Source organism: Neopelma chrysocephalum, unplaced genomic scaffold (assembly GCF_003984885.1).
Source record: "Neopelma chrysocephalum unplaced genomic scaffold, ASM398488v2 Primary Assembly neopelma1_23, whole genome shotgun sequence".
NCBI classification, from domain to species: Eukaryota; Metazoa; Chordata; class Aves; order Passeriformes; family Pipridae; genus Neopelma; species Neopelma chrysocephalum.
In genome coordinates, this window is record NW_020897691.1 from 19,939,289 (window position 1) to 19,962,111 (window position 22,823).

Here is a 22,823-nt window from a genome sequence, read left to right on the forward strand (position 1 = left end):
TCATTCTCTGGAAGTAGTGGCTGAACTCTTCCTTTACAGGTCTCCTCAGGGCTCTTCAACATTGGCCTCATTATCCTGGTTCATAATTCCTTTAGCATTCTCTTCACTGAAGAAAAGAAGCTTGCGTAGAGAAGAGACAGTCTCCTTTAATTTACTCAAGTTTCAGTTTTGCTGGAGAAAACAGTAGAACAACATTGCTGTGCAGGTTGAAATGTTACACAAGCAGGAATGCTGTGCGTGTAATGCTGCTTTTTTTTTGGGTTCTTGTTTGAGTAATGTGCAAGAAGTGACATAGAATCCCAAAAAGGTTTGTATACCTTACAGTTGCTGAGGAGGCTTCCAGTCCAGACCTCCAGTTATAACTCTGTGTTACAAGCTGTCAGTACAGGAGAACAAGAGGTTCAACTGATCTTTAGTTGACAGTGGGGAGCAACATTTTATCTCTCCTTTATCTGAGAAACACGTTACTGTGCTGAACATGAGTGATCTGCATCTGCTTTTATTCATGCATAATGGCCTGCATATCTACTTTTATTCACCAATAACCTGCAAGTCACAATTTGTGGAATTTTGGAGTCGTCATAGGGCTTGATAACCAAAGGAAGAACTAAGAAAACAGCTAAATAGTAGTTGAGAACATGTAACTTTTGTTAATCAGGCATATATACAGTATTTGGAGGATTTGGATATTTTTGGATTTGTGCACCATAGGCATTCTAAGCACTACTATGAAGATATAACCGCTGAAACTACCATACTGTTTCAGCAAATGCAATAAGGAATCACTCCTCAAGTTACAGTTTAGTTCCAACAGAATTAGTCCCTGACAGTTAGTGTGATGGCCAGTTTCAGTAAATTAGTTCTGATAATTGCCCCTTGCCTCTGTACTGTATGAAGTGGTTGGTTGCATTTTTCATGCAGTGTCTCACTCCAACCAGTCCACATGTGTGAACAGAAATGAAAGGATATAGATGGTATTGCTGCAGAGTTTGCCGTTGACAGATCCAGCTGCTGTTGGCAGAAAATCTGAGTGTGCAGGTTGAAGCAAACAAATGGAGGGATGTGACAGGCAGCTGTTATCCAGTATAAGGCTTGTGGCATTTAATTAAACAAATTAGTTACTGCTGTCTCTCTACCTTGAATATTAAGTTCTTAGTGAAAACTCTTTGCTTATGCTTTAGAGCTATAAGGATGTATTAGTGTTATCGTTGCTTCCTTCAGACAGCTTAAGCAAATCTCTGAGGCCTGTAGGAGTGGACAGAAAAAGGAAAACATTTTTTCCAGCCGAGACACTGGTAACAAACAGCGAGGCATATTGTGGAACAGCATTAATTATGTTTTGATACATAATTTATGTATAGAGACATCGAGCTTTTATGAAGCAACTAAAGACACCAAGCTGCTAAACCTGTTGAAATCACTATTAATATCACCTGTTGCATCTAAAATGCCTGAAAAATACCAATATTCTTGACCTGAAATCCTTTTTTAGGTAAAAATTATTTACAAGTTTCTGAATGGAGTAGTCATTTCACAGCATTTAAATGTAAAGCTGCTTAATGTGTGTGAGAGTGAGCAAAGCTGAGAAGTGGAATTTGACCAAATAATGTGAATAAAAGTATTTAGCAGCAACACTACATGCTGCATCACATTATTGCAATAGTGCTTAGGATGTACCTGGGTGATGCTGTAGGTAAGTGCGAGTTTGTGAGCATCTGAGGCTGGGAGATTTTCGATTACTAAGCAAGATGTGTGAGGTAAGGTGTTGGCTTCCAGAAGACAAATCTGTTTTTATGATTTTCTGAAATTTACTGATGTTGCTGAAGTACTGGCTAAATGTGTTTCCCCCTCTCTGGTCACAGGAGTGACTGTTGCACAATGTGGAAAGTTGTCTGTCCGTCTGTCTCCACTGTGGGTTTTGCTCACCACTTTGGAAAGTTTGTGGCTGCTAGTGTGTTTTATTTGTATAAAGTTTATGAAAGGAGCAAGTGTTAAAGCCAAGGTTTTTGTCAAACGTTTGTTGAACTCTTTGGGGACAGCTGCTTGAGGATGATGCAGGAAAGGGACAGGAAAACTCCCTGCCAACCAGCCCCTGTCCAACAGAGAGAAGTGGAAGTGCCTATCTTGAAATGAGTGTTGGGATGCAGGTCTGAAGTAAGTTTAGCCAATGTATTGAGGGAGAACAGGAAAAAGTGGTTTCTCACGTGACCTTGTACAAGTGGGTTTGGTGTTTATTTTATGCCAGGGCTCAGTCCTGAGTTTCAGCCAGTAGACCAGAGTCCTCTCCACAAGCTCATTGAAATGGAAATGATTTTGCCCTGCTGCTGTGGAATGCAAATTATTTTAGGAATGTTCCTGGGTCTTGAGGCTTTCTAAAGCTCACACTTTTAAGATTTATTTTTTTAGTTTATTTTAAGCAATTCTCATAACAAAACAAGGATCCAGAAAGATGATTGGTGCCTTGATCCTGACCCAAAAAATATGAAGAGTAGGTTTGTCTTCATGCGTACGAATAGTTCTCTGCAAGTCAGTGGTGGAAAGACATGGGAAATGCAGAATTGCTTTGCTGGATTGAAGTCAAAATGCTGAGTGCTTTGCAAAGCCAAATAACAAGAACGGCCCTCAGTAAGGCAGGCTGGCATGAGATGCCATTTGGTATCATTCCCTAGGAGTTTTTCTCCCTTTTGTTACTATCTCTTTTTAGAAATACTGTTTAATAGCATTTCTTGTTATCAAGGCACTGGAGACGGGCAAAGACTTGTGTTTGATGCCTTGTCTGCCATAGGTCTTTTGCTGACCAAAATAGATCAACATGGAGTGATAGAGGCTAGGAAAACTATGATGAGAGAGAATGCCATATTTCAGAACAAGAAAAACTTGCTTAGAAACATGGAGTGGGATTTGTTGGTCTTTGTGTTTTGGTATCAGAACACATGATATAAAATGGATTTACTTTTAATGAAAATTGTGGGGGTTTGCTTTAAACTGAAAACAGACTTGGATATATTAGGTGCATATGTGGACCATATTTGACCATGCTATATGTTGAGGGGATCATAACCAGGTTAGACTATTGATTGGTTGGTGGAAGGAATGGTAAGGCAGGACTTTTTTACATACAGATTTGCCAAAATATAAGCCAACAGATCCAAAAATTATCAAAGTCAATAGGATGATGTCTTGAAGTTACTGGCAACTAACAGTGCCCTTGGCTGCTTGCATACCAAGGCATTTAATCTGTAGAGATGTGTACATAGTTATACAATTTCCTTCAGCAGCAGGACCAGTTTATATATTTGTATAGTGTCTGTGTATGTGTGTGTATACATAATTTAAAACATTATCATGAAGGTATAAAAAATATTCTTAGTAAACACATTAGAGAAAATATATCCTTGAGTTTATGACTTTTGTCCATCCACAGTCTGCCTTGTGGTTTTGTACAGTTCTTTTACCTTTGCATGGTCCTTTGTTACAGAGGAAGATGTTACATATATAATTTTGAGTTTTCCTTATTTTTTACATTCACAAATAAGACTTACATAGGAAGAACTTCTTCAGTATTAATGAGGCAGATTTCTGGATCAGGGACACAAGCTTTATGTGTTGTACTGCTCAAGTTTTTTGCTTAATCAAGGGAAAGATGCAGAATCCTGTACATAAAGAAAAACATGATGGCAAAACAATTATTCTGGTTTATAATTCTAAAATAATTCCAAGATTTGAAAAACAAATATAATTGGACCATTACAAGTTATGTTGTTTTATATTATAAAAATAGCGATAATAATTTTCACCAGTGAGGGACTCAACATGTGGTAGATAAAAAAAATGCACAGAATAGTGCTATTGGACATGTTTGATGAGTTGTACTTAGCATGCACCAAATCCTGATGTGGATACACACGTGGGACTAACAAACTTCAGAAAATCTCCATAGGTTTCTTTAAATTTAGTCCTGCAGAATTTAGTCCTGCATGTTCATTTTTCCCTGTTAGTACTCTGTAAATCTTAAATAATTTCTCTATTATTTATATTACTTCTATACTATTCTATATTATTATTATTTTCTTTCCTGTTCATAAATTCAGGAGAAGAGAAACTATGTCAGCAGAAATCCATTTAGCTCACCACGAGCACTAGCAGTAGCCAGAAGAACACAAGTAGGGACACCAGTGGAATGCAGATGCTCTGTGATAGATGCGTTGTCTCCTGAAGGTGTGTTTTCTTCTGATGGATGCAACCTGAGTCATAAGGTATGCTGAAAGTTAAACCCCAGCAACTGATTTCTGTAGTGGGGGAAGAGAGTCCTTCCTGATTTAATCTCAGTGTAAGTAGGTTAAGTGCGGTTTTCCTGTCATATCTTTGCTTGTGTGTTTTAAAGACATCTGCAACTGTGTTACTTACCATAGATGTCTTGAAAAAATACTTCTATTTGTTTTTTACCTTTACACACCTAAAATATGGTAAAAGGTACTTAGATAACAATATAAATTTACATGAGGCTGTTGTGAATCTATAAGTGAGCTGTACTGGACATTCTTCCAAGTATCTGAGGTATAGCAGTGTCCCTTTTCAGCTGCCTAAGTAAGGTGGATAGATGACTTCACAGCATCAGAAGAGTTTTTTAGTGACTGGTTAAAATTGCACCTCTTTGGCATGCAGCATGAAACTGAGGTGCATTTTTGGGCTGTATAATGTCAGGTCATTAGAAAGAAGATACCTGTGCTGACAATTGTCATTGTTTTTTGACGTTGTTTTTGCGCGGAAAACAATAAAAGGAATCCTGAAATAACTTCTGAGGACTTGATGGGGGCAGATGCTAAGTGGTTCAGAACAACCGTGTTTCCGCTCGCAGTGGGTTCATAATTCAAAAGCTATGATCCAGGTCTTTGTCTCTGCATGGTATAGGTCTCTTTTGCAGGCAGCATGTTCTCTTGTCATCTTCAGATGGCATCATGATGAAAGCACAAGGGTATCACCCACAGTGTCAGTGTAGCAATATGAAAGCTTTTCCTGTTGCTGCCATTTACATCTCTTCCCACATCAGTGCCTGCTTTTCCTCTGGCTTTCTGGGGCAAGATGATAGAAAAGGTAGATGTATGTCTTCTAGAAGAGAGGTCAGTGGAAGAGCTCTGGCACATGAACCCACATGAGTGTTATATTCAGGGCAGCTGTCTTGAACAACTGGTTGTAGTCTTATGTTGCAGACATTGCAAAGGTCCCTCACAGAAGTTTCCTGGCTTACCTTGCCATGGAGTTTGTTGTCTCTGATGAAGATGAGCTTCAAGGCCAGTGAAGCAAGTGCTGTTTGGTAAAACCATGTCATCTTCCTAGAAATTTGCAGTGACCTGCAGTGGCTGTAGAAAGTGGGGTCTTTGCTGCCCTTCTCACTGCCTCTCAGTGCGAACCGCCGGTAAGCAAAGTAGTAATCAAGGCTGTTGTTGGCAGCCTTCACGGATGTCTTGTGCATCATGAACAGCCCCAGAGCCTCTGTGCAGGCTTGTTTCCCTTGCTATGCATTTCCTTGTGGGATTCACCTTTTCTCTGGTGCAACAGTGACCTCGATCCTCATATGGGTCCTCCTTGTGGATCATACCTCGAAACTAGCAGTCCAGTTTCATTACGCCCATGTCCTCTGCATCAGAACAGCATGGGTAACAGGTACTGCCTTTCCCACTGTGGACCCTGGACATCACAGGGCAATCCCACTGCCATCATGTGTATCTATCTGAGTCGTATATGGCCACAGTGTAGCCACTACAGTCACTTATAAACCACAAAAGGCATAGTCTATGAATTTTTGGCAATGGTGGAACAAGTGAAAAAACTGAAACCCTAAAATTCTGTCTCCTGGACAAAATGCATTGTGACATGTCCTTCTAGGCAGTGCAGAACCCATCCTCACTTCCTCTAGCCAGTGCATAACCACTTTACACCACTACAAAGCACAGAACTTTTTGTCATCCAATGTGCCTGTAATCACTGCTTTGCTATCCATAGATTGTTAACCATCTATTATACTTAACTCACCTAAATGCATGAGTTAATTTCCTGATACCTGAAACCCTGTAAGAACCTCATTAGACTTTGCCTCTCATTTTCAGGGTTGCAATTTTCATGTATGGGAAATGTCCTCTACTTTGCTTCTTCTTCTCTTCTGCCTATTCATTGATGAGAAATGATGATATTTAAGAGCAACCACAAACAACTTCTTTTGGCTGTATGGGCAGCACAGAAAATTTGGCCAGTGTACCTACCCCACTTCGTCTAAAGGTCAATGTCATACGTCAGTGGGGTTTACAAGGAGCGAAAACACAGAACATTGGCCAATGTTAAACTGAGGCCAGCGTGGTCACTGACCAACCACTTGAGTTTAGATGGACAAGTGACTGGTGTGGCCAGAAACCACCAGGCACTGTGCCTGGTTGGCACAGCATATGTGGCTGCCATGACTTTGCATGTGTTGGAGACCCCTTAGTCAGGGGTCAATACACTGCATAAAGGGTACCCTTGAAGCAGGAGAAGGAATTATGGTGGTGGTTTTCTGCAGCTAGGAGGACAGGCAGTTCTGGGTCCATTTTGAGGATAACTGCAGGGAAGAGCTGGCATAGCTTATGAAGGAGCTTGTAGTTCTGCTTACGTTCCCTTGCCTCTGCAAATACTCCTTGCAGTACTTATCCTCAACCTGTCACGGATAATGTCCAGATGAGCTGATGGAAGAAGAGCAGTTCCTTGTGTTGGTGCAGCTGCTGCTCTGTTGTTCTGCAAGTGGCTTGTGTTGCAGTGACTGGGATGCCCTCACAGAGGTCCTTGCTTTTGGTCTGTAGTCTCTGTGCTTTTCCCAAGGGCTGGACTTGGACACTGTGGGGTTGCTGCTGCTAGTAGTGCTTCATCAGATGACTGTCCGGGGGCGGGAAAAGAAAGCTTCTCAGGCTCTGATGGCCTCTGGAGAAAAACACTTCGGTGATTTACCACCGAAGTGACACCACAGAACAATTCAACCAAATCTTAATTTGGGGTGTTCATGGTGACCACCATGTCACTGCAACATGGTTGGATGGCAGATGTGTTGGGGATGGGAAGGGCATAGACTGAGGCTGGACTTTCTCATGACAGGAGACTGCTGCAGATCAGATGTGGGAGGATGAAGGTATACTACTGACTCAGACCATGTGGGAGGGAAGAGCTTGTTGTGTTGCAGTGGTTTACCAGGTAATTGCCCTGCAGATTGAATGCCAGCACAGTGAAGTCCTTTTGCCTAGTAATTCCTTGCAGCGGGGATGAAATCTTTATTAGTTGACGGCACTGCATTGACAGTGGCAACATGTAGCCTGCTTTTTCTGGAGATGACAAAGGTCAGCACGTATACAGTCACATATGGATGCCCTTAGAGTCCAGTGTTCCTTCTACAAGGCCAAATTTTTAGCAATTAACACCACAGACAAGTGCCTTGCTCTCAGCCAGAATGGAATCAAACTGCAGAGTAGATCTTTTTCAGAAATGAAGTGGTTTCTGGATAGTGGAAATCAGGACACTTGCTGCTTAGGAAGCATGCACTCAGCATGCCTGTTTTCACCTGAAAAAAGGAGACTCATTCATGTCCTTTTAGTATCTGGGCCCCTTTACTGCTCCTTTCTCCCAGCTGCACACAGTCCTAGTCAGAGACAAAGCTAGTTTATAAGCTGTATGTTCACCAGAGGCAGCTGTTTTGGTAGAGGACAGAGGTTACAGAAGAGAAGTTGATGTGCTGGCACTTGTGTTTCATGCCTCATCTGCAGTCCCCTTGATCTCAGACACAAGTGATTTACCAGCAATCTGCCCATTCTCTGCCTGGTTTCTTGTAAAAACACACAAACTTCAATACTGTAGGACTTGATTAATTTGCTGAAATGTGTCTAATACTCTTTGAGATGCCCTGTGTAGCCTTGCCTGGCTTTTAGATCCTGGTCCAGGAGGGACTCTTTTTCCTTTACAATCATTAGTATCGCTATCAGACTCATGTGGGTGTTTCAGATGTCCTTGGGCACCTTAAAAGACATAGGATGCTTGTGCATATGCAGTTGAAGCATCTTGTAGTGTCTTCCCTGACGAGACTTTCTGATGAGTTTCTCCCTCTTAGTTTTATCCCACTAGGGAATGTGTGCAGCCCAAAGGTGGAAGGGATCTTTTTGGGTTTGTGTTGAAAATAGGAATTTTCTGCAGTAAAGTCTATAGTATACCTATTAACTACCCCTAACCACCCACCACTGGAAATAGTCTTTTAAAATGCAAAGCTTGTACTTGTCTTCTGTTTGATGAAGGCAGCATACACTTGAAAGATAAGTTTAAGGATGTGGGAAGGAAAGACTAGGCAGTTCTTTATATTTCTACATCAGAAATCTTCTAAATTCCAGAGTCCGAAGCATCTATAACATATATTTTCTCTACTGTATTTTATGCTAGGATTTACAGTTTGATTCCTTGGAGATTTAACTGTGTTGCAATGAGACACATGGTAAGACGATGAGTCTGATTTACTAACTTTATGTGTCTTGTTCTTGGGATTAGGTCTGCAAGCACTTAAATGAGGATATGTAAGTTAATTGATTGTCAATTTGCTAATGTAATCAGCATCTTCTTCTTATGTTGCCCAGTAGTGTTGTATGTACATCACTGTTGAGTAAATGCTGGGGAGAGTGCTCAGCATGACTGCAGTATGGTTGCAGGCACACACAGCATGTTCTCAAGCTAAGATGGCAACTTAGGTGCTTGCAGTGGATCACTGGAAGTGTTCTCGTAGTCTTTTCAAACATGAAAATGTGCTTCTAGATTTCAGCAGATAGCTGGATCTCAGCTTCCTCGTCCTGGCACCTGACAGTCACACCTTCTTCCTCGGCAAATTCTCATCAGCAGGCCACTAACTCCCCTCTGCCTCGTCATCCTGTGCGTTCATCTTATTTACCACTGCTTTACTTTCTGTGAGTCTGTTTCTTTCTCAATTCTCTTTATTCCTTGCTATTAATTTTTCCTGTCATCTTTATTGCCTTCTTCCAAACTCCCCTTCCCTCAGCTCTCCCAATCAGCTCCAATTAATTTGTAAGTATCTTACACTGTATTTTTAAAAATGAAGATGTTTTCTTTGACCCATTTCAGTCAGCAACAAAATACTGTTGTCTTCATCAGAGTCAAGTTTTCATAGAATCATAGATTTAGGAAAAAACGCTTCAGACTATTGAGTCCAACCATAAACCCAGCACTGTCAAGTCCACCACTAAACCACATCCCTAAGCTCCACATCTACATGTCTTTTAAATACCTCCAGGGATGGGGACTCAGTCACTTCCCTGGGCAGCCTGTCCCAATGTTTGACAACCCTTTTGGTGAAGAGATTTTTCCTAATATCCAATCTAAACCTCCCCTGGTGCAACTTGAAGCCATTTCCTCTTGCCCTTGTTACTGACCCCCACCTCTCTACAGCCTCCTTTCAGGTAGTTGTAGAGAGCGATAAGGTCACCCTGAACCTCCTTTTCTTCAGCCTAAACACCCCCAGCTCCCTCAGGTGCTTCTTATAAGACTTGTGCTCCAGACCCTTCACCAGCTCCGTTGCCCTTCTCTGGACACTCTCCACTACCTCAATGTCTTTCTTGCAGTGAGGAGTCCAAAACTGAACACAAGATTTGAGGTGTGACCTCACCAGTCCTGAGTACAGGAGGATGGTTACTACCCTAGTTCTGCTAACCACACTATTTCTGATACAGGCCAGGATGCCATAGGTCTTGGCCACCTGGGCACACTGCAGGCGCATATTCAGCTGGCTGTTAACCAGCAATCCCAGGTCCCTTTCTGCCAGGCCACATTCCAGCCACTCTTCCCCAAGCCTGTGGCACTGCATGGAGTTGTAACCCAAGTGCAGGACCCAGCACTCCACCTAGTTGAACCTCTTTCATTCACTCTTAATTCATATACACACACCTTCAAACGCTGCCTGAAACTTTCAAGTTTTGTACGTGACATAAAATGGCATATATTGATGTGATTTGTACTGTTATTTGTGTGTTCCCTTATTATTACATGCATTATTATTTCTGTTGCTCCAAGTAGCCTTATTCACTCATTGGGATCCTGCTGTGTTGGAGACTGCTCAGACAGCTGCAGAAGACTCAGACTCTGTTCCTATATGCTTATAGTAAAATTTCAGTCAAAAACCAGCAGATGAATGGGAAGAGAACAAGATAAATTAGTTCAGCAGAAAACTAGAGGTCTCCAGAAGTCTTTCAAGAGAGCAAATTAAATGTCTTGTCCTGTATTTGGTTAATATTCTTTTTGACTCTGCAAGGGTCAGGACTGTTAGGATGAATACCAGAAATAGCAGGCTTAAACACAGAATGGCACACAATGGGGTAGAATACACGATGCCTGAAAATTCTGTTTTAAGAATAAATGTTAATGAAGATGTGAGTTACAGTGAACTGCTCTTAATTGAAATGCATTACATTAATATTGTCAGTTCACATTGTCTGTGAAATGAAGTGGAATCAGTTATTAAGGAATAAAAAATTAGATGGATTTATTCTTTTTTTCTGCAAGTTAAAATTCTTCCTTGTTAGATTTCTGTATATATAAATTACTAGCATGAGATATAAACATGAATAGTGCTAGATCAGAAAACTGATAATTCTTTTTTCATTTATTTTTTGTAGGTTTCCTTTGCCTGATCTGTAAACATGTCAACAGACCTGCTCTGTAAGTACATTTCCATTATCCCACAGTGATTTTTTTGCACCATATGTTTTTATCAGATTCCCAGATGTACTCATGATTGATGTCTTTTATCTGAAGTATAAAGTCTGCTTTTACATTTGTGTTTCTTCTGAGACATCTGTCGAACAATATTACCATTATAATCAACAGGATTATTCTTGGAGTAAAGCATGACTTAATATGAGTAAAATTGTAAAAATCTGGCCCAAGTATAAGAACAGACTGGTTCATTGAGACTTAAAATCACAATTCTGTCTAAAATGTTTTATCTATCTTTGGCACAAATACCATCCCAGATTACTACAGAGTGATGTGCTCGGGGTTTTTAAATCATTTTGTGAATTTAACTCCTATGTTTCCAATGCATCATTATCCCAATCATATCCAAATCTCATGCCTCATCACTATTATCCATCCTTCTTTTTAACAGAAAAGAATATACAAATGACATATCCTTATACTATGCTGTTGTAACTACCACAAAAGACTGCTGCACACGTTTCCCCAATACTCACACTCTCTCACTCCAGCTTAAGCTATCTGAAGCATTAAGCACATTTTCTATGCTTATTGATCTGATCTACATGCTTTCTTTTGGAGTCCCTCCAGTGCCTCAGCTGCCATTTTTTATCATTGCTTCCAAGGGCTGCCCAGCTGCACACTGTGCAGTATAAGAGAGGGGAATTTCAGAAACCCGTTTTATTTTAATACTTTCCCAGAGGAACAAAGAAAACAATATTTTTTTTCATTAATGATTGTATTCAGTTAATAAATATAAACCCATCAGTGGCTGAGTGGCAGCAGTTATCTCTGGGGGTTATATCTGTACTTCAAGATTAAGTTATTTGTGCATTTTTTGAGCTTCAACTGTGAACTGGCCATTTTGGGGCATGCTTAAATGCCATTTAGGTACAGGGAGAACTCTAAAATAAGGAATGTGATATGCCTGACTGTATTGTATACAACAGGCAGAACTGCTGTCAGGAGTGAAAAGTTAAAGAATGGAGAGAGGGAAGGGTGACTGCACAGTAGTTGGGGTCAAGACTCCTCAACTGTGCTAAGATGTTTAAGCTAGTTTGTCTGTTATAGCAATTTTATGCCCTGTCAGTTTCATTTTTCTTTTTTCAGCTCAGTACCTCTCTCATGTTTCTCTTGATGATCAGTGGGTTAGAGAAGTTGTCACCTGAGTAGAGGTTGAAGGAGCTGGGTGTGTTCAGCTCAAAGAAGAGAAGGTTCAAGGGGATCTAGTCATAGTACTAGTCTTCCAGTACAAAATGGTGGTTATAGAAAAGGAGTTGGAAGCAGTCTTTCCCCAAGTATGCACTGACAGGGCAAGAGGTGATGGTCACAAGTTGCTTCAGGGGAGATGCTTGTGGAAGCACGGAGCATTTTCGCTGTGGGATTGATGAAACACTGAAATAGGCTGCCCAGGGAAGTGGTGGAGTGTCCCTTGCTGGACATATTCGAGATACAGCTTGGCAAGACCCTGGGTAATGCTATTTAAGGGCCTGCTTTCAGCAAGAGGCTGGTCTAGTTGATCTTCGCAAGTCTTTTGCAACTTCGATAAATCTGCAGTTCTGTATTTCTTGGTGTCCTCAGCTATCTTCTGTGCAATGGTCAGTCATCCCTACCACCTGTCCCTGGTCTTCTCGGTACTGTACTGCTTGCAGTGTGCCAGGTCCTGTGATACTCAGTCATGCTAGTGGGATAGACATTTGTCTTCTCACTTGGACATGTGTGAATGGCCCTGAGGCAGTACCAGTGCTGAGGGGCCTTTACAAGTTCCAGCTGGTGGGAGTACATGGGCATGTGGGACTTGTGACAGCCAGGCAGTGCCTTGGTAAAATGTCAGTGCACAGGGAAATGCTAAAGAATAAAACAGCAGATCTGTACAGATGTGAAGTGGCTCTAGAACTTTATGTCTGTATTTATATGAATAAATATTTCAGAGCCAGCCCATGAACTCAGTACTGTCCTATACTAGCAAGCAACACTATGGTGTGTTTTGGGGATAATATCTACCAGACTGTGTTCCAGGTAAGGAATTGGGATATAACCAAACTGTTTGTTGGGGAACAGAGAAGGAGTTGAGGAGCATTTAGACACGTGGAGCTGATGCCAAGTGGTCTCCGCACCATAAGAACCAGTCTTTGTCTCTTACTGTTTAGTAGTAGATATGTAGCCTAACCACCAGTCCTTAAGCTTGTCCACAGCATCATCTTTTACTAATACTTGGTTCAATACGAGGTCAAATTCTAGCATTAAAAATCTTGTTCCAGGTCACATTAATGAAGACAAGATGTATAATTAAAAAAGTAAAAATCTAACCAAACCAGAACAAACCCCCTTATTTTCCTAGGGAAAAAACCACTACAGTCTGGGGCAAATTGCACAAAGAAAATGTCATTGCTGCACAATACAAGGACTGCTGCAACTAGACCTCAAACTCCAGCAGCTAAGTCTTCAAGCTCATGGAAATAAACCTAAAAAGCCAACATTCCAGTGAACTTTCACCACAACAAATTTGAGGTAGCGAGTGTTTCTCTGTTTGAGATGGAGAAGCTAAGGAAAAAAAAAAGTTTATGGAAAATCTGGCAGCTACTGAGGCTCGACTGGTTGGGGAAGCAGCGGACTTCCCTTGGAGCTTGTTTTTCTTTTTATCCTTGGATGAACTAGCGTGCAGTATATTATGCTGCGTGAATGTAGGGGTTTGTCACGGTTAGCGCCAGGGGCTGTCCCGGGAATGTAGGAGGATGATGGGTGTGAATGGAGCATGCAGTGGTCAGTGGGGCTTGAGCCTGCTCTTCCGAAACCTGTTGCTGCTCCTCTCAGCCCAGCCGGCCAAAGCCAGGCAGGAAAGGAGGTGGGTCTTTGATCTCTTTGTTGCAGCTACTCCCTGGGAATTTGCTGAAATCAATGCCCTGTTTTCCCAAAGAAATGAATGGCTATGCCTAACTAGCTTTGTGAAGCACTGGGGAATTCTCCGCTTCTGTTTATTGACAGCTGAAAAGGAGCACATGGTCCTGAATGGGTCCTCCTGGGGAAACAAAACAGAGCGGAGTTAGACTTAGTTGAACAGAGGGGCATTTGGAAAAATCTGCTGAAGGAAGATGGCATGGTTCCTGCCACCCTGTACTAGCATAGCCTGACTTTTTACTAAAATTGATATTTTAAATAAGGTAAGGTTTGTTTTGATTTCCCATACACAGCGAAATTATGAAATGTTTGCGTTTCTGTTCTTAAGTGCAAAAACAATATTTGAATTGTATTCTGTCATGGGAAACACCTAAGAGACTCATATGCTGTTTCTAGCCTCTGTATGTGCTCCTTTGTTCTTTATCTAATGGTAATTAATGAATATGAAAAATAGTAGAAAATAATTCAGTATTTTGGTCTTCCAGTCAGGTCCTGAGCATCAGTAATTTATGTAGGCTATTATATGCAATTTTTTTATGCCTTTGAAAATCAGCCCAGTTGCATCAGATGATTTCTAGACTGATTGCTGTGTTAATACTTACACACAAGGCAGGGACTAATAAGCAGGCCTGTCTGGCAGGAAATCTGGGAATCTAAAATCCTATGAAATGTAAGGATATATTTCCAAACCTCTGTTTCCATGCATGGAATCAAGGCAAGAGATAGACTTACCACTATGCTTGCTGCTGGCTTTAGATGTACAATTTTTTTGGAAAGACAGCAAAGAGCAGCAAGAGGAGGATGATAATGAAGAAGCAGTATTTTCTTCATGCAAGTTCAGAACAGTTTATTAGACTGAAGGAATTTGGTGTGTAATTCATATGTAAATTTTTTACTGAAAACAAGAGGACAAATCACTAGAGTTCCTATATTAGTTTCTGTGGCGACTGAAGAAAAAGATTTCTGGGCTCATGCAGCTACAACTTCCAGGTGTGGCCCACTTATGATTGCAGGAAAAAAAATTAGATAATGTTATTTCTTCCTTTGTTAGTTTAAGTGTAAGGGCAAGCTCTGAACAGAATAATTGCCATCATGCTGCCTTGTTCTTACATGGCAGTAGGAATTGCTGTGTTTATGTTGCAAACCTGATTTAAAGTGTCTGTGCATGTGTGCAGTAGTTTGAAAACTCTTGAGTAGTCCCCTCATTTCAGCAGAAGTGCTCGGGAAGTTTCATGGTCTGTTGAAATAGTTTGTGTTCCTCAGTCTGGCATTTTTTCTTTGAGTGATTTTGAGCTAGTAATCTTACTAGGTTTTGTCTCATTTTGCTCTTCTCCCAGCAGATAATTTACCTGTTTTTCTTGGAAGAGTTTGGGCTCCATATGCAAACATGCTTTCTTTAGATTACTTTGTGATCCTTAAAATGAAAATATTGTTTTACTGTAGAGCATCAACATGTTTGCTTGTGGCTTTGCCATTAAGTTTCCAAGATTTTCAGAGAGAAAAGCATAAAAAAAGCAAATGCATTTACAATTTTGATGAAGATGTAAAAACACTGAACTCAAGCAGGGAGATATGATGTTTGTGGGCTCTGTTGACATTATTGTTATCCAAATGGGTCAAGACTGTTTTTAGACCTCACTTAAGTGTATTTATGCATGATAGGCATTGGAAGCCATTAAAATGTGAAGCTAATTTAAAGTTAACATTTAAGTTGGACAGGAGATACGTTTATAAGTTCTTTTAATGCTGTAATCTAGATGTGTTATGAAAATGTTGACCGGGGAGGGTTTCTGGGTACTTTTAATGGTGCAAATAGAAAAGAATTACGGTTGTGGAAAGCTCAGTTGATTGGGGCTTTTTTAGTTGGTATAATGGAAAAGAAAGTAGATGATTCATGTGTGACACGGAAGGTGGCACTTGTTCTCTGTTGTATGGGCGATAAGACAAGGCAGAGTGTGTTACATTTAATTTACTGGACTGGAAGGTGGTTAGCCAGATGTGTGGGGAGGTGCATAAGGATGTTCTGTTATCACAGTTGACCCTTTACCTCTTCTAATATGAAGGATCTTTACAAAATATTAATATTGTTGTGACCTATTGGCAATGTTGAAGTGGAAGAAGTATAAAATACTTGATTTCCAACCAACAGCAAAATATACCAAGTACAGGGTGGGATATATAATCATACACAGCTCAAACTAAATATATACGCTAAATGACTGGAGTTACACATATACATATCTGAGGAAGGGTGCATGTCCCCCAAGGTGATGCGTTTACCATCCTTTGATCTTGTTCTTCAAGCTAGGAAGGTATGAAAACAGGAACAAATTCCTTGCAGTTTTGCATTGCAAGATTGCTTCTTAGATTCTAGCAATAGAGACTACTGTTACTTTTGTGTGTGTGACTTTTGGAAATAATTTAAAGAAACTATAAATTCATCAGAAATATAGAATTGTTTGAATTTTATTTAATCTCAAACCGAGATGACTGTCAGCAGTAGAATAAATAGGGCTTTATGGAGATATTTATAATCTGAGTTTAAAAAGCTTCATCTGTAGGAAAAAATCTGCAATTTTTTCTAAACCCCACAAATTTTTGCAACTCTCATGTAATTCTTCTATAATAATCTATAATCATGTTCTTAGTATTTCTGTATTTCTATATTACTCTTAGAAAGCAGAGTAAAGGTTGTCCTTATGCCTGAGGAGAATAGTCATTGTAAGGAAAATGTGCTGTACTGCTGCCTACTCTGTTGCTGCCAATTTTATTATCCTCTCTTAGTCAATCTGTTAAAGAAGCTCAGGTGGACCTAATTTCTTTAGTACAGTATCAGTCAAGACATTATGTAATCATCTTGTGGTTCCCATTAACAGTCTTTAGTGTAGAAAAAATAGAAATAAATGTTAGATCTTAAGAAAAAGAAAACAAGTAAATGGAAATGTAGATATGACACTTGCATGCGTATTTTTTTCACAGAAATACATTTTTGTGTCTGTTCAGCAGCAAAGCTTCCCAATGCCTACTTTTTTTTTTTTTAAGAAATCACTTCACGCCTTAAAAGAGGAGAATAATTTAACAGGGTCATTTTTTTTTCCCAGAGGAACTGGGAATCAAGCATCCTTTTCATGTTAGAAATGAGGCAGGGAATAACAGAAGTTGTTGGCAGTATCCTCTGTTATGAAGCGGATGCGTAATAAGAGCTAAAGCTGTTCTGCTAAGCTGTTAATGACCTCTCATTTACAAAAGCCAATGCTTTAAAAGAAGACTCCTTCATTTCAGTATTTTAAATATATACATTAGGGTTCATTAGTCAAAAAAAAAAATTTTTTTTCTCTTGGGTGAGTTGGAATATCAGTAGGAAGTTTGGGTGGTTCATTGAGGAAGTTAACTGATTTTCCAGTTTTATTCAGGCATAGTTTCCACTGAATGTAATATGCATTGGAGTGTTCTTTCAGGACAGACCCCAGGGTCGCAGCGCCAACCAGTCTTATGTGTCCGTGTATTCACTTCTCCCCATGGACTTCCTTCTTTCATAATGTGGCTACTTGCACATCAGTAGAGCTAAGTGCACAGACTAATACCTACAGAAGTGGGTCACATCATTTTTGCACTGCACTTTTATTCCTGGTAGCTGTGGCTTGCTTCATGTTGTTATAACTGCCTCTAAAGACTTCAAGTTCTCCAGCCATGGGATGAGTACAATATCTCTTCGCTCTGTCATGCCAGGTTTCCTTGTTGCATCCTACAGTAAACTCATATTTCTTTCTCCAAAGCATGTCTACCTGCCTGGTTCCTTCTTTTAGTAAACAGCTGGAAATATATCCCAGCTGCTAGTATCTTTGCTGGGAAAGTTCCCACAAGTCCATGTTGAAAGTTGTGTCATCTGTGGAAAATCAAGAATCGATTTGGATTGGTTTCCTAAGGAGAGGTAGCTTTTGCCACCAAGCCTTCTGTCAGTCTCCTCCACACAGCATCTGGACTTGGTGGGCAGTAACAACCAAGGTCAGTGATGGAGAGAGAGACCCAATCTAAGGTTCCCTTTTAAGGGAATGTTGCAAGGGTTGGAAATATTTCAACTAATTAATACTGAGCTTTAGTCATTACAATTGCTGCACTTCGTTTATCAGAATTGAAACCATGGTGTTGACCTGCCATCAGTAAAACTGTCAACTGTATTAATGCACTTGATATAGTGTGTGTGTGGCTGCGTACATGTGTATTTATACATACATACATTTAGGAAGACATATGTGCCTGGGTTTTTTTCCTGCTAGTAAAAAGATGGAAAATTCTGGTGTCTGTGTTAAATTGCCGCGATAGCATTTACATTCTCCACTAAAAGGTCTGACACTAAAATAAGTCAACCAGCCTGTCAAAAATCTCCCCAAAAGGCCTCTTTGCTTGTGACCAATGAAAGCCTCTTCAGCTGTGGTAGGTCGAACCAGTGCTGTGGGAGATGTAGATTAGGGAGTCCAATATGTGGCCCAGGAGCCCCAGGGTGATTATAAGCAGTTTGAATATGACTCTCTTGATGGCTGTCTGTGTTTCTGTGAACAGGGGGATTTTAGTTTTGCTAGCTGCAGTACAGAAGCTGCGTGGTTTGAACAGTGCTAGGGAAGACCTAAAGCAAGACGAAGGTGTTGCAGCCAAGGAGCCACAGCCTTGCACCAGGTCCGACTGCTGGAGAAGATGAGCAGAGTGCATCAGGAAGGCTTTGCTCTTAGGAGGCTCTTGCTGGGCATTTTGTAGGACCATGCTATACTGGCTGAGGCTCTTTCTTGTAAAAATATTGTAGTTGTTTCTGCGAATTTGCTGTTAACTTCCTTTCCTGTTTCTGGATCTAATTTTATATGACTTCAGACAGTGGAGGGAGAGGGAGAGAAGGGAAAAAAACCCTGAAAAATCCAACTGCATTTTTGAATTTCCTTGTTTGAAATGTGTTCAGCATTTAGCAATGAGAGAAGTCTCTTTGTTTGTGCTGATTAGAAGCTATTAAATGTAAACTACAGGAGGTGATTTCACTTGAACTGTGGTCGTTATGTATATGGGTTCTGATAACAACCAAACCCCATGTGGTGTACTGGAAATGTGACACGTATGTTTTATACCAAGAATAACAAGCAAAAGATTATTTTTTAAATTAGCTTTCAATCAATCAATGAATTTTTTGACCTCAGGTCATTTTTAGATGAATGAACCTACCAAGAACTTTGATAAATCAGTTGATCAAACTGCAGTAAAGTTAAACGTGATAAACACACCTACATACTTTCCCCGCTGTTTGGTTTGTTGAGGGGTTGTTTTGTGTGTTGTGGATTTCTTGAGGGTTTTTTTCTCTAATTTTATAGGAAAGACTTGTAAGTTACTGCCCTTTCAGGTGTTCAAACAGTGAAGGTAACTTTTTTCCCTCCTAGCTGGGAAGTTTGTAAGATAAAGCAGAGCACAGAGATGCTTTTCCTGCACAGGCTGCGCAGGAACCTGATGAAACTGCTAAATTTCACAGCCCAGCTGTGATCCTTGAGGCTTCTCTAACTGTTTTGCTAAGATTTTCTAGACAGAAGGAGCACAGTAGCCTCATTGGGATTGGTGTGAAACTGACTTTTTGTGGGAAACTGGTGAAATTCCTTCTGGCTATGCCTGTTGTAGTACTTCGTGGCCACCAGGCAAAAAACTTAACTGTTCCCAGATGTGCTTGACTGTCATCACGATTACTCCCTATTAGGAACTAGTAATGAATTATAGTTGTTGTTATGTTGTATATGTTTGTATAACAAATAGTTTTGGAGTTCTGAAGACTTTACATATTGGAACTTGTGTCTGCCAGGAAAATCCATTTGTGCTTTGTGTTAGAAGGTTTCTTTACAGTCAGATAAGTGCTGAGCCTCCCTTCTTAGAGGCATTCTTCCATAAGAACAGCTGTGCTGTCAAGATCGTACTGCTGTGAGGAAGGAGCAGATGCCTTGACAGATGATCTCCCACTGCTGGAAACCCAGGGATGTGCCCTCCCTCCAAATCTTCATTCTTCTGGGGAACAAAAACAGAGGCATGGGGAGGTTGGAGGGATGAGGGAAAGCGTCACTGCAGATCAGTGGCTGGGTCAAGATGCCTGAGGGCTGGGTTCACCTGCAATGCTGGGTCCCTGTTTTAGGGAATTAGCTCAACCTGCCAGTCTGACTGAATGTATGGGGTGGGGTGGCAGTAAGGCATGTTTGCTGTTCTCTTTCTCTGTTTCTGTCTCCAAATATAGTAACTCATTTTTAAAGTTTTACATTTTAGGAGCATGAGGTCATGTTCCCATGAATATGTTTAATGTTAAGAATGATTTCTGGGATGTTTGCAAACCACCTACTGTTCTCCTTCCCAGGGAGAGGGGGCCCCAATGGGTGTAGGCATTTACGTGCAGGGTGCTGCTCACTCCTGTACAGGAGCAGGACCCCTCCATCTGCATCTCAGGAGCTCCTGTCCACTCGCCAGAAAGCCTGGGCATGGCAGTGACCAGCACAAAGGCCTTGGTAAGGAGCTGATACTGCCCCAGCAGCACATCCACAGTGTCCCTGCTGGTGCCACCAGGCAGACTGTGAGGCTTCATGGTCTTCGTGTGTCAAAGGCGTGGGAACTCACTGCTTGAAATCTATAAAGTTTCCCTCTTAAGCACGTAAGAGTAAATCTCTTTTTTTTCCCTCCTTCTTTTTGCAGGTGGTGTTGTTTTGGTTGCAGGGTTATGGAAAATATAGTACCTGCTTCCCAAATAATACACTGTGTCAAGCACAAAAGTGCAAGTTTTCAGTCTTTGCTCAGGTGAGCAATTGTGATTGCAAAGTCAGCCTGGAGTGTGGTTTCTTGATTTATTTTTTTCTTTTTTTTTCATGTAGAGCTGAGCAGTTGTACCTCTCTGTTAATACAAGGTTTTGATGTATGACATAGACGTGAAAAGGAGACATTGAAGAAATTTTTACCTATTGTGATGCTGGATTAGGGATCAGTTATTACAGTTAAAAAGTGAAGATCAGTCAGTAGAAAATTTAGCATGACATTCTGCATTATGGTAATTATAGCAAGTTCTATTTTACTTTAATATAAATAGGATAAATTATTAATTAAGAGCTTCATTTTGCACATCAAACTTAGGATACATAAGGCTTCTTTCATAAACATTTTTTTACAGTGGGAATTGTGTCAGTGGCCCACAATAATGGGAAAATAACTTGTGATTAACTGTTTGCTAGTTGAGTACTTTGACTTTTTTGCCAAATAAATTATACTGTAGAACAAGGTTTTTAAGCTTTTCCAGTACAGAGTACTGCAGAACAAACCACAGGGCAGGAAACCCTCATGCACCACCTCGCACACCTTTGAGTAAGAAGAACCAAGACTGATATGTGCAAAGCATCTTGGACAGAAAACATCCAGACGGTATTTTTGCAGCGTTTCTCTATGTGAAAGCTGAACAAGGCTAACGGAGCAGTACAGTTTTACTCTGGGATAAATTACTGTTGTTTGCTATGCAAATCTTATGATTGTAATTAGTCTAGGATTTGGACTGTTGTGTACACTGATCTTTGCTCCCTCTGCGCATGGGAGCTAATTCTAATGCTGCAAAACAGCACAGCAAATGTCAAGTGCTGCTCAGACGCCGATTGTTTCTTGCTCAAAGTGGACATTCTAGAAGGAATGATTTACCTCTGCCTTCACAGGGGACATAATTGTACCGCAGGCATCTTGTGGGCCACTGAAGTGTTCAGGTACTGTAAAGTCTCTCTTGAAAATAGAGGTTGGAGAAAACGCAGGAAGGACGTCCTGATAGGCATCTAATTTTTAGCAAACTGGTTTTAAAAAGTGATGTTCTGCTGCTGATTGGTTAAGGAGCTGGTGGCATGTCTGGGCTATCATGACAGTGATTGCAGTTCCTAGTATGGTTATGTATAGCTCCTGTTATCTCTGCAGCGGACTCTGCGTAACCGCAGCCTGTGGCTCCTTGCCCACACTAATGAGCTCTCCCCGAGGCTGGGCTTGTGCCTGTGGGGGTGGCACAGTACTCGAGAGTGCTGCTGTTTTGGAAACCAGTTTGTTGACTGTGCTCAAGTCCAGCTTGCCCAAGCTGACGTGCCAGCTTGGCTACTGTTGGCTGTGGGAGCTTGTCCCTGTGCAGCGTGGCTGGCCCCAGAGCCATCTGGAGGGCAAGGCAGACTGGTCACTGAGGCTGCCAGGCTGTATAGTCTGAAGCAAAGGAGAACTGTCACCTAGACCTGGACTGGGGGGAAGAACCAGCATGGTGAGGACGGTACAGGTGAGCCACATTCACAGCCCATTGTCCTCCTTGGGAACATGCTACCAGCGTTCGGTTGGCTCATGTGGTCGGAGTGCATCCTGCAGGCAGTGGGTATCACTTTTCTGATGACCCAAAGAGCTAGGGAAAGCCATGCCTGCTGCCAACCATGCCTCTCAATAGCTGGGAGAAGTGGGAGCAGATTCAGGCACAGGGATACCAGGCTTGGGGTGTACAGATATGCCCTTCTGTTAGCCCCTCCAGAGGCAGTTTGTAGGGGCACCTTGTCCTTTCGATTAAGGTGGTGGCTGCACACCTGCAACCTGGTCGGAGTCTGCACCTGCACCCGTGCCAGGCTCTTCTGTATGCCTGTCTCTGCCCTGCTGCAGTGAAGTTCAGCAAAGTAAAAATCTTAACAGCTACAAGATTTGTTAGCTTGTGTAGTTGTATCTATAGATAGATAAAAAGGCATGATTTGGAATTTTTTCAGAATCACTGCAAAGACAGAGAAAGAATGAAGAAATACCCTCTAGGGGACAATATAGCACTGTTGTTCTAAAGGTATAGTAAATGACACGATCTGTTTTTTAACAGCTTGTAACTCCTGTGAATCTCATTTATTTCTTTTTGTTCCCTGCTCATCTAAATCACAGCAAAGCAGAGGAATGGTGGCAGTTTTACTTTTTCTTGCATGCTTGCACATGACCTTGAGCCTTTTAATTTTGTTTGTGTAAATACAGTTTAAGGGAGCAAGGAAACTGCAAAAGCATTGAGGTACTGAAGTGCCCAACAAAAAGCAGAACAAATCTTCACAGAAAATGATTTTTCTAACCAAGTATATTTCATTTCTAGTACTAATACAACAAAGTGTGTGTTGTTTCCATGGCTGGATGCT

At 41.1% G+C, this 22,823-nt stretch overlaps 1 protein-coding gene across 5 annotated transcripts in view; it reads left to right on the forward strand.

Annotated features, from left to right (window-relative positions):
- The window catches only part of PLAGL1 (PLAG1 like zinc finger 1), a 48,857-nt gene that overhangs the window by 9,636 nt on the left and 16,398 nt on the right, over positions 1 to 22,823 (forward strand). For 2 of the 5 annotated variants that reach the window (XM_027689312.1, XM_027689345.1), the window contains exon 2: positions 10,683 to 10,725. In XM_027689312.1, coding sequence (XP_027545113.1) covers positions 10,707 to 10,725 — 19 coding nt within the window. In that variant the 5' untranslated portion in view covers positions 10,683 to 10,706. Of the gene's footprint in view, positions 1 to 10,682; positions 10,726 to 13,798; positions 13,923 to 21,303; positions 21,405 to 21,801; positions 21,950 to 22,823 lie in introns of those variants that run through there. The other 3 variants (XM_027689327.1, XM_027689337.1, XM_027689321.1) reach the window with 3 other exon arrangements.